Source organism: Heteronotia binoei, chromosome 5 (genome assembly GCF_032191835.1).
Source record: "Heteronotia binoei isolate CCM8104 ecotype False Entrance Well chromosome 5, APGP_CSIRO_Hbin_v1, whole genome shotgun sequence".
NCBI classification, from domain to species: domain Eukaryota; kingdom Metazoa; phylum Chordata; class Lepidosauria; order Squamata; family Gekkonidae; genus Heteronotia; species Heteronotia binoei.
In genome coordinates this window covers 128085299-128101150 of record NC_083227.1, presented here as the reverse complement: position 1 = coordinate 128101150, position 15852 = coordinate 128085299, and the positions used below count along the sequence as shown (strand labels likewise).

Genomic DNA, 15852 nt, shown 5'->3' with positions numbered 1-15852 from the left:
ATTTAGGGGCAAGTATTTGTGAGTTTCCTGCATTGTCCAGGGGGTTGGACTAGATGACCCTGGAGGTCCCTTCCAACTCTATGATTCTATGAAATTGTTTTATGTTACCTATTTTAGAAGTGCATATGATACAGGAATGCTTTTATTCATTTTCATGTTTACAAGTTAGTCATTATTAGTGCAATACTAATAAAGTATACTTAGAGATAAATCCCACTAAGTTCAAAGGGACTTAACTCCTTAGTAAGTGTGCTTAGGATTCAGTGTCTGTTCAGGTCTTGTGCCTATTGAAGAAACCCTGCAAAAGTATATGATGGTAGAATCCTCACTGATCTCACACCCTTATTTTTAGATGGGAGATGGTGATCTATTTCAACAGAACTCCCTCTTCCTAATGAATGTTCTTTGAGAATACCTTTTGCTAAATACCTACTGCTGATTAACCATTTTCAAAACCAAATAAAAACAAAACCTTAAATATAAGACCTGTAACCCACAGCAGGCAAACTCCATATGACCATGGTTTTCATTCATTGTGCTGACTTCTTTACAACACAAATCAGATCCATGAAACCATAAACAATCATATAATACATAAACACAAAAAAATACAGGCTCTCTTTTCACACCCCAATTATTCCACATAGTGTCTTTCCCAAAGTAACCTTTTTTTTCAATTGCCTTGGAAGTGAAATAATAGAATTTCCTCCCAGCTTCCTAACCTAGCTATCTGTCATACTCTAAGTAAAACACGTGGAAGCCAACAGAGAAATAAACAGCTAAAACAAGGGTCGTTAGCAGATGCCAGCTCAGTAGCAGTATCATTCATAGAGATTAATTTGCTGTTTCAAATTTAACAACAGTGCAACATTCAGCTAAGAACTGTTTAGAAAGGAAAATAGCCACAGCCAAGCATTTTGTCTTGCCATTATAAAGCCTTCAGAACAATATATTTGTTTCTTTCAGGAACAGCACAAAAGCCTTTCCAAATCCTGACTGTAATATATTAACAAACGGAAGATTAGCCTCTTTGTTTCTTACATTTTTCTACAGTCAGCAAATGCCAAAAAGCAACAGGAAGTTTAAAGCCTTATAGGATGTAAGATCACAAGTCTCATTAGAGTTAAGAGAAGATTCATGAACAACTCTGTTGTTGAGACTAGGGTTGTCAGGTGGGATTGTTGTGCCAACAGGGGGATGGGGCGGGGGAGTGTTTCAGGAGTGAGTGGTGACATCACACAATGCACTGACATCACCCGGAAGTGATGTCATTGCATCAGTGACATTAGGGAGATTTATTTATTTATTATTTATTTAGGATTTATATCCCGCCCTTCCCACAAGTGGCTCAGGGCGGCTTCCAAAAATTGGTCAACATAAAATTAAACACTTTTAAATATATAGGCAATTAAATATTTAAAACAGTTAAAACCTTAAAACCAATAAACATTCCAGTTACATATAAAACAGATGTCTGGCAAGCTACATTGAGTTCTCATCTTAGCTAGGTGTAGGCTAACCGGAAGAGGGTCGTCTTACAGGCCCTGCGGAACTGAACAAGGTCCCGCAGGGCCCTCACCTGGTTTTGGACAAAACTGTATGGTAAAATTGGCATCAAACCATACAGTTTTGCCCAAAAACCCGAGTGTTGTCCTGCATCACATCAGCATGTTGGGGGAATCGTGTAGTGATGTCACTGTTTGAGGGCAGGGTTTCCCTGTCAGCCAACTAGTTGGTGGCAGGCAGAAGCCCCCAAAACCAGGGATCCTCTGCTCAGAACTGGGAAATGGCAACCCTAGTTGAGACACAGATTGGTGATTATGTGTTGGAATTACAGTTGCCAGCCTCCAGGTGGGGCCTGGAATTCTAGCAGAATTACAATTGATCTCCACGTGACAGGGATCAGTTCCCCTGGAAATAGGGTTGCAAGCCTCCCACAGTGATAGGAGGCTTCCCACAGCCTGTCACTCTTGTCCACTGTTGCCTGGAGAATTAAAAAAAAATACTGCTGCAGGTCTCTGCACCAGTACACCACAGTACATTATATATTGCTGAGGTCCCTTTCCTCCCCAAACTCTGCACTCACCATGGTCCATCCCAAATCAGAGTGCTGCCAGCCAGCTGGCTGATGGCAGGTAGAAGCCCGCAAAACCAGGGGATCCTCTGCTCAGAAATGGCAACCCTAGTTGAGAATGGAGACAACCAAACCAACCAACCACAAAGGCTTGAATCCCATGGAACTTCCTCAGTTCTACTTTCTAATGCTTTCCCCAGTGCTGCTCCTTGGAGACATGAGAATCCAAGGAACAGCATGAGGAGTAGTTGCTGGCCTGGAATGGGCAAAAATCATCCCCTTTTCTGCTTATAGAAATTTTCTGCTGAATCCAACCTAAAGACTACAAAACTCTGGATCAGACAATGAACTTTGACAAAGGAAAGAGAGAATGCTCTGTATGTGTTGCTCCAGTGTCATGTTTCTTATGCCCAGTGGAGGACAGAAAAATGATAAGAGCACATCACTGACAGAATACTCCAAGCGGCATACAGAGCTTGTGGTTCAAACAAAAAGAGACATAACATAATGCTTAAATTCCTCCTGGTCTCTCAAGGGTAGGTACTAAAACAATATAATTGTAGCTGCCTGCCACCACTCTGCATTGCTCTTTCTTCTTGTCCTGTAACACCTAGTGTAATGAGTGTGCTTCCCTGATCCTGCTTAGAATAATAGAAGAAGGTACCTCCAGGGTCATTTAGTCCAACCCCCTGCACAATGTAGGAAATTCACAAATAGCTCCCCTCCACTCCCCCCCATGACACCTGCTCCATGCCCAAAAGATGGCAAAACAAAAAACACACCCACCCCTCCAGGATCCCTGGCCAAACTAGCCAGGAGAAAAATTTCTGCCTAACCCCAAAATGGAGAATGGCATTTCCCTGTGCATGTAAGAAAGGACTATGAGAACTAAGCACTGATGCAACCCTTCCTGCCCTCCTTCTCATGATCTGCCTAAATTCACAGAATCGTCATTGCTGTCAGATGGCCATCTAGCCTCTGTTTAAGAACCTCCAAAGAAGGAGAACCCACCAACTCCTGAGGAAACTTGTTCCACTGAGAACCGCTCTGTCAGGAAGTTCTTTCTAATGTTTTGTTGAAAACTCTTCTGATTTAATCACAACCCATTGGTTCTGGTCAGATGCCAATTATGGGAAATGGGAAATTATATTTTATCATACATGGTGTTAGTCAAAAAAGAAGAAACATAGACAGGTGAGAGCTTTAGGTCTCCCTGACTTCCGCTCTGTGGTGGTTTGCAAGCTTAAAGTGCCACTACATTCACTTCTGGAATTCTAGATTATGCTAGTTTATAAACTTCATGTTTGAGGAAGTTCTCTGTAGATTTCCTACCAAAATACATCTTTACTTCTTTTGTAAACTTAAACACATTTTTTTAAAAATCATGCACTCCAAAAGGGTCTGCCCTTGATGATTAACTGGAAACCTCCTTTGGTGTATAATGTAGCACCTCAGCTGTTGATTGGTATGGGTTACCCAGATCACATGATACAAGCACTCCAGAGGCTTCACTGACTTCCCTTCCAGGTACAATTCAAAGGCACGCTTTCAACTGTGAAAAACAAAAAACGCAATCCAAAGAATACTTTCCTGAGAGCAAGCCGCACTGAATACGCCTTAGTAGACTCCGAGTAGGCCTACTTAGAATTTCTCTCTAAATGGCTTGGCTATTATATTCCTCTATGTTCTATCATGATATCCAAAGACCACACAAGAATACTGTTTATGCACCTTTTGTTCTGGGACGCCTAAAAGAAAGGCAAGTAAATACAGATTTTAAACAAGCAAATAACCAAAAGCAACCACATAAGAGTGGAGTGTAGGAGGTTATCCAAGGCTAGCCACAGGCACTTCTGTTTCCATTTATTATGATTATTTATTCCAGCAAAGAGAAATGCTTACATTGGCTGTGAACATTCTTGGAGATTGCACACTCTACGGATGGGCTTTGGCTTCTGGATGGACTCACAGTAACTACGATGAACCATTTTGTGGTCAGTCTTCCTCCGACAACCATACTTTGTAAACTGATGACCTTAAGAAAGAGACTTCTTTTATCTTCAACTTCTAAAACCCTTCCACTCAGACCCAGATTTACTTCTATGGTTCAAAATGTTTTGGAGCATACCTCTAGACAAATTCCGTGGGTGCGTCTATTTTGTTGGGCCAGGGAAAATGATGCTCATTTATGGGATTCTGTGGAGGTGCTAGTGAACTCACAATTTATCCAGGATCTTATGATAGTACCAGTTGTATGGGACTGGGGGAGGTATGTAATTTCCACAGTTTGATGATTGTGGTGGCTCTTTCACTTCAGCAGGAATAATGACTGTATTCCACCTCCCACATGCAGCCATTAGTTCATGAAATCATAACTTTCATGTAATTCCAGTTGGTTTGCAAGACTCATGGTGTCCCACTATACTATCCACAAGCAAACCTTTCAAGCCTGGGCCAGAGAAATAATCATAGGATCTCCTAATATACTTATCACCTGTCATGTGGGAATGGTAGGGAAAGAGTAGACAAGACAGTAGACAGTTCATGACAGTTTCACACTAGGTAGACTACTAGCCTAGGTAGAAATGAGTGAACAGGATGTGACCTAGATACGGACATTTCCCTGAAGCAGATGGTTTGGATAAAGAACTATTGGATAAAGTTTATATGTTCTGCTGGTATTTTTAATACCTCAGAAGTGTATTACTATTCATTTATCTCTGTTCTGAATGTAACCTTAACTGTTTTTAGCCCTCCAGTTTCATACTATATATATATCTTATACATGCAGCATCAAGTGAGTGAATGAGTATTTACAGAGGTAATACCACAGATAAAACCATCACAACAGTTCAGGCATGGTGTTCTCAGTAAAGTCTTTTCACACATCCAGCTGAAAATCACCAAATGATGGACAATCAAGAAATGAAAAATGATTATGATATACAAGGATGCATGAACCAGATGTAAATTACACAATTAATTGCATGGATTTGCAACTCACAGAAAGGTGTATCTATTAATCAGTTCAGCATTTGTTCTTTACCTCCTCCACATGGTTTTGAACACTGTGACCATTTTTTCAAGGCCCACTCATACGTTACTGAATCTTCCAAAACATTGTTGTTATCAACATTTAAAGAGTCTTCATGGATCATGTACTTGTATGTCAGTGAAATCTTGACATTACCGTGAGGGATTACCTTAGCAGACAAATAAGATATACATTCTGAGCAACCAAGATCTTTTTGAATCTCACAATGGCATTTTGGAAAAAAAAATCATGATATGCAAGGCTTACATTTTCAAAACTATTCAACCCTAATTAAAATGTTGATTCCCCTGAAATCATGATCATCCTAAACCACTTCTTTGAAAATCAGAAGAGAGACAAGACATACAGTGAGAGAATAGCCAGAGCAGAAACATAATTCAGTCTGTGGCATTTTCAATTCTTTTTATTTTTTCTGCTTCCTCTTCGTGGCCTGATGTGGCTTGTCAAGTCTCCCCACCCCTGCCAGGGTGGTCAGCAAGTGCCCAGATGGGATGAGGGCAAATAGGTGAGACTTGCTGACATGAATGGATGGCTTCCCCTTGATGCATCCCAACCCCACCCACTGTGGCTGCAACAGGGTGCCACTAAAGACAGGAAGCTCAACATCAGCTTATATCCAATGGCAGAACACAGTATTCTCTGCCTACCAGTAACAGTAACTTGTATGACTTGATGTAAGTTGGGCATCCTTATTTTCAAGCAACTTACCAGAACAATGATTCCATTGCGCAGGGGACCCATAGTTTGTACCATTTCTCTGTCATCATCATTCCGATATTCCCATTCTGTGCCCATATTAACAAACACTTTGGAGTCTGGAACATAGTTGTCCTCATTTAAAATGAATTTCCCTGTTTCTCTGTTCTTGATAGCTAGAAACAACAGGACAAATATTAAATTCTCAGAGCTGTTTCTTATTTTAATTTTCAGGAGGAAGGAAAGAGACTAGAAGATTTAAGGAACAGTCTTTTCTGTGGTTCCATACCAGTTCTTATTTGTGTATTAAGTATCACTGATCACCATATTACATACTGTTCTATTGTTAAGTGTCTGCTGCTGATACACAGCCTGTGAATTTTATTTTGTTTTCTCCACACACAAACATGAAAGCAAAACTCAAAATTAAAACATCTTTTTGGTTTTGCAAAAAGCGAGGGAAGATCAGCCTATCAGATACCATTTAAATATCTGTCACTCAAGAACCCAGCCAATTAGGTACTGAAAAAAACTGAAAAGAGTAAGAATTCAGTAGCACATTAAAGACTAACAAAATTTGTGGTAGGATATGAGCTTTCATGAGTCACTGCTCACTTCTTCAGATACAGCTAGAATGTGAGTCCATCTGTTCTATATATTGGAAAATGGCATGATTTCAGATGCTAAATGACATTAGCACGCCAATTACAACAGAAGGTGTGATTAGATTAGGTGTGATATGCAGAGAGGTAGTAGTATATAGGATAGATGGACTCACATTCTGACCCTGCTATAAATTTTGTTAGTCTTCAAGGTGCTACTGGACTCTTACTCCTTTCTACTGCTACAGACAGATTAATGTGGCTACTTATCTTGAAAGAACTGAGAATCTTACATATTGGCTTTTTGCTTTGAAAGCATGCAAGCGAAGCTCTAGGCAGATGAATCTAAGTGAGTTTAAAGGGAAAGGGGGATTTGAAATTGGGGATTTCTGAGGTCTAATTGAACACACAATCACCATGCTGCAAGAGCTTTTGAACACTGTGTTTTCCCTTGTTTGATCAACATTTAAAGTATTGTTTTGTGAATTATTAAATTTGTTCTAATGGTAGAGTTGCCAGGTCTATGTTGGAAAATACCTGGAGATTTTGGGGGTGGATCTGGGAGAGAGTGGAGTTTGAGGAGGAGAGGGACCTCAACATGGTACAAGGCCATGAAAGCAGCCATTTTCTCCAGGGAAGCTGATCTCTGCCAGCTGGAAAACAGTTGTAAAAGTGGGCACTCTCCAGGCCCCACCTGGAGGCTGGCAACCCTATAAATTGACAGATACACCAATCTATCTGTCTCTACAAGTTTTTAAAAAGGCATCCTATCTGAGGAAGCCCTAACTAAACATGGAAAAAACTATGCTCCAGATTTAGGACCTGTACTAAGGCTGGATCCAGAGCAAAGTTATGCCCACTTGCATTATGTGATTGTATCCCCACTTGCATTATAAGAGAGAGGAAAGAGATTATTATCACCCTTCTTGAAGGCACTGTGTTAAGCCCTGGAGTTTCTCCGCTCTTCACAGAGCTCTAACATGCAGTGGGCAAGGATAAAGGACATATTGATAAAACCAGAGGTTGGTATGGTAAAGCCTGAACTTGTCAGATCTCAGTATGGTTGGAAGACTCTGCAGAGGAAAGCAATGGCAAACCACTTCTGCTTCTTGCTTGCCTTGAAAGCTCATTTCAGCAGTTACTATAAGTCAATTGCTACTTGACAGCACATACCTATCCATAAGAAAATTGCCCAAATTTGTTCCAAGTGGAAACAGCTGAAGGCTGACTTCATAGGTCAGTGGGAGATGTACTCTTTTTTTTTTTTTTTTGCAATTCCTTCTGCAAGCACAAGTATGCTAAGTAGATTTTTTCTTCTGCTTGCATATTACTGGATTAAACCCTTAATTTGAACATTTCTCTGACTATTGCATTACATGTATCTGTGGATTAAATTTCTGGAATCTATTTTTTATCGTGGCTTACACAGATTTTATTTATTTATAACCCATCTCTTAATATAAGAGAGAGGAAAGAGATTATTATCACCCTTCTTGAGGGCACTGTATTAAGCCCTGGAGTTTCTCTGCTCTTCACAGAGCTCTAACATGAAGTTAGATCCAATATTCTTGAGGTGGTTTACAGAAATTAAAAAAAAAAACACCTCAAAGTATAAAAGCAGCAGTATAACAAAATAAAGAGTAAGAGTGATACCATTAAAACAACTTGCCAATGGATAAAAATATAAAACCTTAAATTCCTAAAATAGCAGTATACTGTAATACATGCTACAACCTTGAATACTGAGATAAAAAAATACTTTCGGTAGGAGAAACAAATGGCAAAAGCATGAAAAGGGAAGACAGTGAATCTGAAAGCCAAGGAGAGTAAAAATGCCTTTGTGTGGTGCCTAAAAGGCAACAGTTTGGACTCAGGAGAACAGAGAAGGCCTTGGAAGCCAAAGCAGATATTTATTTTAAATGACAACAGCAAGATTTTATAACGTATGCTTTACGAAGAATATATATAGAAGTTAAAACACAACCCATTTATTACTACAGGTTCAAAAACATTGCCAAAAGACACCATATCAGAGACAAAAGTTTGATTGAACCAGAATTTCCATTGTCTAACTAGATTTGTAACCAGATTTGCTGGCAAAACCCATAGAAATTTAAATTCAAGGAATGCAGATTTTCCCTCTGACAATTCTATTTAGAAATATGAAAGTGGTTTCAGGTTTTCATGGATTTGCAATGTTGAGCTTGAATAATAAATTACCTGCATCTATTTTCTTCCTGATACTATTTATTTATTAAACTTATATCCTACCCTTCCTGCTGAAGCAAGCTCAGGGCAGCTTACATACAAATTAAACATTACATAAAACCAATTAAAACAGATATAAACAATAATACATTCAAACATAATAATACATTCAAACATTAAGATAATGCAGGTGCTATAACAATCTTTAAAATGATGGCATATTTAATGATGCCAGATAACAGCATGCACATTCCATATCTATTTTGCATCTTCAATTGTTACATCTAGGGCTGCCAAGCCCCCGGTCCAGGCGGGGGTTCCCCACCCGGGAGGTTCCCAACCTGCTGGCCCACATTGGGCCAGTGGCGGGAACCTCCCCCTATGTTGCTGGCATGATGATGTCACCAAGAAGTGATGTCGTTGCACTGGCGATGTTGCACAGTGGTAGCTTTAGGTGTTTCTGGGGAAATCTATGGTTTTACTGGACACTCTAGCAATTTGGGAGGGAAAACTCTATGGTACAATAGGTGCCATAGAGTTTTCCCCTCCCAAATGGTAGAACATCTGGAAAAACCATAGAGTTCCCCCAGAAACGCCTAGAGTGGCTGCGTGAGACATCGCCGGAGTGATGACATTGCTTCCAGAATGCAGGGGACTTGGCAACCCTAGTTACATCCAGATGTTCCATAACGAACATAGGATCAGGTCTGTGCTTCAGGTGGTTCAGTTCACTTCATTCAATGTTGCAGTCTCCGATCTTAGCTATCAAAGCCTTGATAGAAGAGCAGAGTCTTGCAGGCCCTGCAGAATTGAGAGAGATCCTGCAGGGCCCTAACCTCTTCAGGAGGCTCATTCCAGCAATGCAGAACTGCAATAGAGAAGGCCCTGGCTCTGGTCATCTTTAGACTGGCCTCCTGAGGGCCGGGGATCGAAAGCAGATTTTAAAACCTTGACTATACTACTCTCTGGGGAATGTGTGGGGAAAGGCAGTCCCGAAGGTATGCTGGTCCACAGCCATATAGGGCTTTAAAGGTAAGAACCAGCATCCTGAAACAAATCCAGTATGCAATATGTAGCCAGTGCAGTGCAGTGCAGTGGTTTCAGCGCAGGCTGAATGTGCTCCTGCAAGGGAAGCCCCAGTAACAGCCTGACTGTGGCATTCTGCACCAATTGAAGCTTCCGGGTTTGAGACAAGGGCAGTCCCATGTAGAGGGCCTTACAGTAATTCAATCTCGAGGTGACCATAGCATGGATCACTGTCACCAAGTCATTGCATTCGAGGAAGGGAACCAACTGCCTTATCAGTCGAAGATAGTAAAAGGCTGATTTGGCAATGGCTGCTACCTGGGCCTGCACTATTAAAGAGGGATCCAGGAGCACCCCTAAGCTCTTAACCAGCTTTGACACCAACATAAGTGGTACCCCATCAAAAGCTGGTAATGGAATCTCCTTTTCCGGACCACCACAACTTAGATACAGGACCTCCATCTTCATCGAATTCAGTTTCAGTCAACTCAGCCTGAGCCATTCTGCTCTGGCTTGTATAGCCTGGGCCAGATTTTCTGGGGCACAGTCAGACCAGCCACCCACCAACAGCTGGGTGTCATTTGCATACTGATGGCATCCAGCCCATATCTCTAGGCAGTCTTGGCAAAGGGGTGCATGTAGATGTTGAACAACATCAGGGAGAGAACCGTCCCTTGTAACACTCCATATAGAAGCGGGTGTCCTTGAGACAACTGCTCCCCTATTGCCACCTTTTGTCCCTGGCCCTGGAGAAAAGAAGAGAGCCACTGTAAGGCTGACCCCCGGATCCCAGTATTGACAAGGCAGTGGGTCAGTAACTGATGGTTGACCATGTCGAACCCAGCCAACAGATCCAATAACAACAGTACTGCTGAACCACCTCAAACTTGCTGGAATAAGCATTGAGTCATATACCTTGGAAAATCTTGGGAGCAGGTCAAAGGGGCAAATGTGTTTTTTATGAAGGATATTGCTGCAAGAGTGTTAGCAACATCAATGCCATGTATGGAAAGACCCTCCCTGTCTCCTCGTTCCTTTAGTAATATGACGCTTGTAATGATGTATAGGATGTGGAGTTGTCCTTTCCTGTAATCGGGCGAGTGTTTACTGGAAATGATTGTCTGTGACTATAAAACTGTAGACCTTCCTGCAATCGGGGCTCCCAGATGTGTTCAGACATGAGTCTGGTCTGGGGTCCGGGTACACGTTAAATAAACCGCTGTTTCTTCCTGATTTCGCCTGTGGCCTTGTTTCTGCCTGACCACCAGCAGCTAAGGTTGCTGCTACACACTGAATAAGTTTTCCTGAGACAAGAATAAACTAATTCAGAACTGGTAGGAGTCCTCAGATCTATTAATGTATTGCTACAAAATGATGGGGATAAATTGTACTTTGCTGCCCTGAAGAACAGGACAAAAGATAACACTCCTGGTACAGAACTCCATGTGCATTCTGAGGCACAGAATTTTTCACTGGGCACCTGCCTCAGTGTCTCAAAGAGCTGCTGTTTGTATGTGTATGGCTGCTATGTCCACAATTCTATTGGTGCTTTGCATCTCCTGTGCCTATGATTTACTACTGAATTTGTATAAATAGATTTAATTTACAACAATGATTATTTATTGAGAAAATTTGTATGCCACCTCTTGAGCAAGTATAAAAATAACAGTACTGAAACCATCAAACTAAGCCAGGATTCAGGAGTATAAAAACTGCTTAATGCAACATTCAGCGATCTGAAGTAATATTAATAAAACAGTCCTCAGACCATAGAAACAGCTAGAAAGGATGGGAAACCTCAGTTAAAAGCCTGGGTGAAAAGAAATGTTGGCGGGAGGGTTAAGTGCCAAGTGTGCCTCAAGGTAAGACAAAATGCAGCTCACTAAGCTACTTGGCAGTTTGTCCTGTTTTAAGCATCCCATGGAGGAAATCAGAACACCAGGTTTGTTGGTCTTCAAGGTGCCCCTAGACTCAAACTTTGCTCTGGTGCTTCAGAGCAACATGGCTACCTACCTAAATCTAAGCTCTGTTTAATTATACAGAAGTACATAGTCCTACAACTTTAGAAGGGAAGGTGGCAAAGAAAATCTCCTTCACTGACTCACCTGATAGATATGGTAAATACCACAGATCTTTCCTCTGTGAAGGTGAATGGATTAAACAAGATATAGTTGAACTTGAGGATTCCATGACCTTACCCTACCTCTTTTTTGCTTATTTCTTTTGCAGCTTTTACTGCTGACCTTGGCACTGTTGATATCCCTTGCTAATTTCCACATAAAATTTTAAGGCCCCTTTTAACTGTCTTCCTGCTTCTGCTTTTAAAATAGTAATCCTGAACATGACAGGTTCCTACACATAGCTTGCCTTCCCAGATGCTCAGCAAATCATACACCTTCTGAGAGTGTGATCCACTCATAGAATTGTCAGCATCAATATGTTTTGCAGGCTTACAAAATCAAAGGCTTACATCTTGCTTGTGATTCTCCAGAAGCAATTTTCCTAGCACAAGTAAGGAGCCCATGCCAAAAATGCTGTTAGTCCTATGAGGCTGCACAGAATAGCAGTCTGAGGAAGCATTTACTATAGCAAAAACTTGGGTGATTCATAGGATAGGTATCAAGGCCATTTGGTTTGAATCCACTTCTAATTAATAACAATCTACAAGACACTGTCTGGTATTGATTCACTGAATTGCAAGGAGTGGATTTCAATTACTGTTTAAGCTTTGTGATTGATTGAACATCCTTGTTATTTATGGCTCAGCATCTGAAAGAGAATGGACCAAGAACAAGATTGTGTAGATTTATGCAAAAGACAATCTGGTGAGCAGCTTGGATAGAGAATGAACATTATGCAACAATCCTGAAAAGCAGGGCTGCATTGCTGCAGAGCAGTTATCTACCACATCACAGAAGACATGAGTTTTGAAAGGAGACTGACTCCAGACAGATCTTGCCAGATGAAATTTGAAGTGTCTAATTACAATCAATAGGTGATCTGGGAGCCTACATGACTATCCTATCCTAAACAGAGTTATAGCCTTAGGGGAGGGACAGTGGCTCAGTGGTAGAGCATCTGCTTGGGAAGCAGAAGGTCCCAGGTTCAATCCCTGGCATCTCCAAAAAAGGGTCCAGGCAAATAGGTGTGAAAAACCTCAGCTTGAGACCCTGGAGGGCCGCTGCCAGTCTGAGAAGACAATACTGACTTTGATGGACCAAGGGTCTCATTCAGTATAAAGCAGCTTCATATGTTCATAGCCTAAATCCATTGAAGTCAGAGAGTTTAGAAGGGTGTAACTCTCCTTAGGATTGCACTGTTAGTGTTGTTTAGTACAAATTATGGCCTGTTATGGATCTGGTAGTAGAAGACAGAAAATCCAGGTGTCAGGGCTCTGTAATCCTGAGGACCATTTTCCTGACAGTTAAGCCCATTGCACGTGTGGCATTTCAAAGCAAATGTGTAGAAAGGCAGGCTGTAAAAAGAGTAGGTGTCTGGCTCTTGTCAATCAGTGGGAGAAAATATAACATGAAGCTCAGAATGGGAGGGGCAGTGTTATGGAGAGGATCCCATAGAACATGCTAGGCATGCATTTAGTTTCTGTCTCTGGCATCTCAGCCCTGGCCAGATCCTTGTTTGAGCTGCTGCAGAGTGACTGCCAACCAGAATAAAGATTGTACCAAAATAATGTTAAATATAGTTATGGAATAGTGCTATGTTCTATGTAATTTTTCAAACTCTTTGCTCTGGGTTGTTGAATAAAGCAGCTGTCACTGGGTTACTTTTGGGTATTGAATTCCAGATTATACATGGTTGGGGAGAACAGGGAGGGAATGAGGGGAGGAACACCTTATCAGATACCCCATAATGCTGATGATTTCCCTTCCTTCCTATTTAGTTACCTATAAAGCTTGAACATAGCCATAGGAGTAAGCTCTTGGGAATGAGCCAGAAATCACGAGCTCCCTAGCTCTTTAACTCATGGCTTCTAGCCCAGGCTTTCAGACAAGTCATCATATGAGTACAGGACCACCCCAAAATGTAGTCTGCAGTTGTGTTGATGTTTTGTATATTAGTTTATGAAGGTTGTAAGCTATTTTGTGACCCTTTGGAGAGAAACTGGAGTACAAATACTTGCATAAATAAATAATAAATGTATGCAAACACAAAAAACTATTTCCAATAGCACACTTACATAAAAGGATGACGACAACAACGACACACAATTTAATACTCACCAAGATTATGAATGGTGGCATCAGATTCTTGAATAAGCAAGTGCCTTGCGCCTGCTGGAATTTCAAACATCTTAATGTAACCTGTAGAATGCAGTTTGAAACAACATGTGTTATTATTAATAAAGGGATTGTAATCATTGTGTCAAGGGCCAAATATCTGATTTGTCTGCAATGAAAATGATGTCTTCATATTATTGTACAATGTTATTCCTTGCCAGTTTTGGCATGGATATAATTTTATATGCCTAAGAACAATAATGTGCAGTCTACAACTTTAGGGTTTGTAGAATCTTTCAGGCTCAAGTGCCGTGTTCTACTGGAGAAAGTTTTCCTTCCAGACGTTTCGTTCTCAGCTGCAGAGAACATCCTCAGTGGCGTTGCAGCCGGAGCAGGCACTCTGACCTTCTTGGCTGCTGTGCATTGAGTGGGGCCAGGGCTGCTGGAGAGCTGCTATTTCTAGGCTGGAGGGGGTGTGGTGAGAGGGCAATTGGTTTGTGGATGTGCCCATTGTTTGGTGGGGCTTCCTGGAAGGGTAGTGATAAGAAAACTGGCTGTTGAATGTGACCATTGTTCTGTGTTAATTGCTTGAGCCCGAAAGATTCTACAAACCCTAATGATGTTACCAGCTGTTAAAACCTGAAATCTTTGATAAGTCTCCAACTTGCTTCACAGATAAGATAACCTGTCTTCTTGATATAATAGGATATTCCTATGTGGAGAAATGCCCTCCACCATAGAATCTCTGTATTTCATTAACTGGGGCTACACTCCACTACACTTCAGAGGCTGCAATGCTAGTAAAAGGCTAAACAAATGGAAAATAGGTAGTGACTCTTCTATCTCTTTCAAACACAGAGCTCACCTGCTGTAAGTTATGAACATGGTTCTGGCCAAAAGTAAGAACAAATGCTAGAATGTCACATCTGACTGGAACAGCCAAATGGGTAAGTAGCATTTTCTTCCTCTTGAGGCAGCAAAATCAGAATGACCCCAGAAGGGGATGAAGTCTTTCTTCTCCTTGTTCCTCTCCTTTGGGTGGGCACAAGTCATGAAGGACTAAACCTTTACCGAGGGATACCACCTTGTGCTTGTTGTGAGGGACAACAGAAGACTTGCCTCTGATAACTATGGTAATGAAAGACTTTAAAATGTTGCAACTTCAAAAATTACTAGCCTATCCTAATTAAACTTTGTTTAGAGTTTAGAGCACTGTGTGATGCTCAGCATGAAACTTGAACAGACGATGCATACTATTTTTATTTTTGTTTATTAATCTTTCTTATATTTTGAGTATCTGTAAGCACACCATGCCTATTCATTCTTGCTGTTAACCAGCAGTAAAGGCAGCAAGTGAGCTCACCATCCCTTGAACACAATAGCTTGAAAGATTGTCCCTGCTCTAGTTGGTACAAGTGAAGGGCTGCAGTGATAGAGTGCTAAATGTACAAATCTGTCTAGCAAGAGATAATCTTTCATTTGTTGGTAGAAACTGGTATTTTCCCCTCCAGAATAAGGGAAAGGAGTGGCATGGCTGAGTTGAGACTTGAGATGGTTGTAGGGTTTTCTGACCTCCCAGGTCCCAAGGGGACAGGGCTTGTGAGTCCATTCCTTCACATCCTGTATGTGTCAAAAAGAAGGGCAATCTAGAGAGGACAGCAGCCAGTTCCAGAATTTCCAGAAGACCCTTGTTCATATGCTTATGCCAAAATATGTAAGTATATGCAAATGTAAAATAGCCCTGTGGATAACATGAAAGCTGAGATAAAACAAGAGATGCTGCAAGTCAGGGGAAAAATAATCAAGTAGATGCTCTAGACCCAGACTAAGCTACAAACATGAAGCTAAAGATTTGATCCATTAAGCCTCTCTTCGCATATAGATGGCCTTGAACATGCTCAGTGGAGCTTTCTACTTTATTATTCTGTTTTAATAACACCCTTGCAGTTCTCCTTA

The 15852-nt window shown here is 41.1% G+C and overlaps 1 protein-coding gene across 1 annotated transcript in view; it reads right to left on the bottom strand.

The window, feature by feature from the left end:
* Positions 1–15852, bottom strand: part of ADAMTS2 (ADAM metallopeptidase with thrombospondin type 1 motif 2) — a 450208-nt gene that overhangs the window by 31071 nt on the left and 403285 nt on the right. The window contains exons 15-18 of the mRNA XM_060240368.1: positions 13900–13980; positions 5838–6001; positions 5121–5277; positions 3977–4109 (exon numbers count right to left, since the gene is read on the bottom strand). Of these exons, the coding sequence (XP_060096351.1) occupies positions 3977–4109; positions 5121–5277; positions 5838–6001; positions 13900–13980 (535 nt within the window). The remainder of the gene's footprint in view (positions 1–3976; positions 4110–5120; positions 5278–5837; positions 6002–13899; positions 13981–15852) is intronic.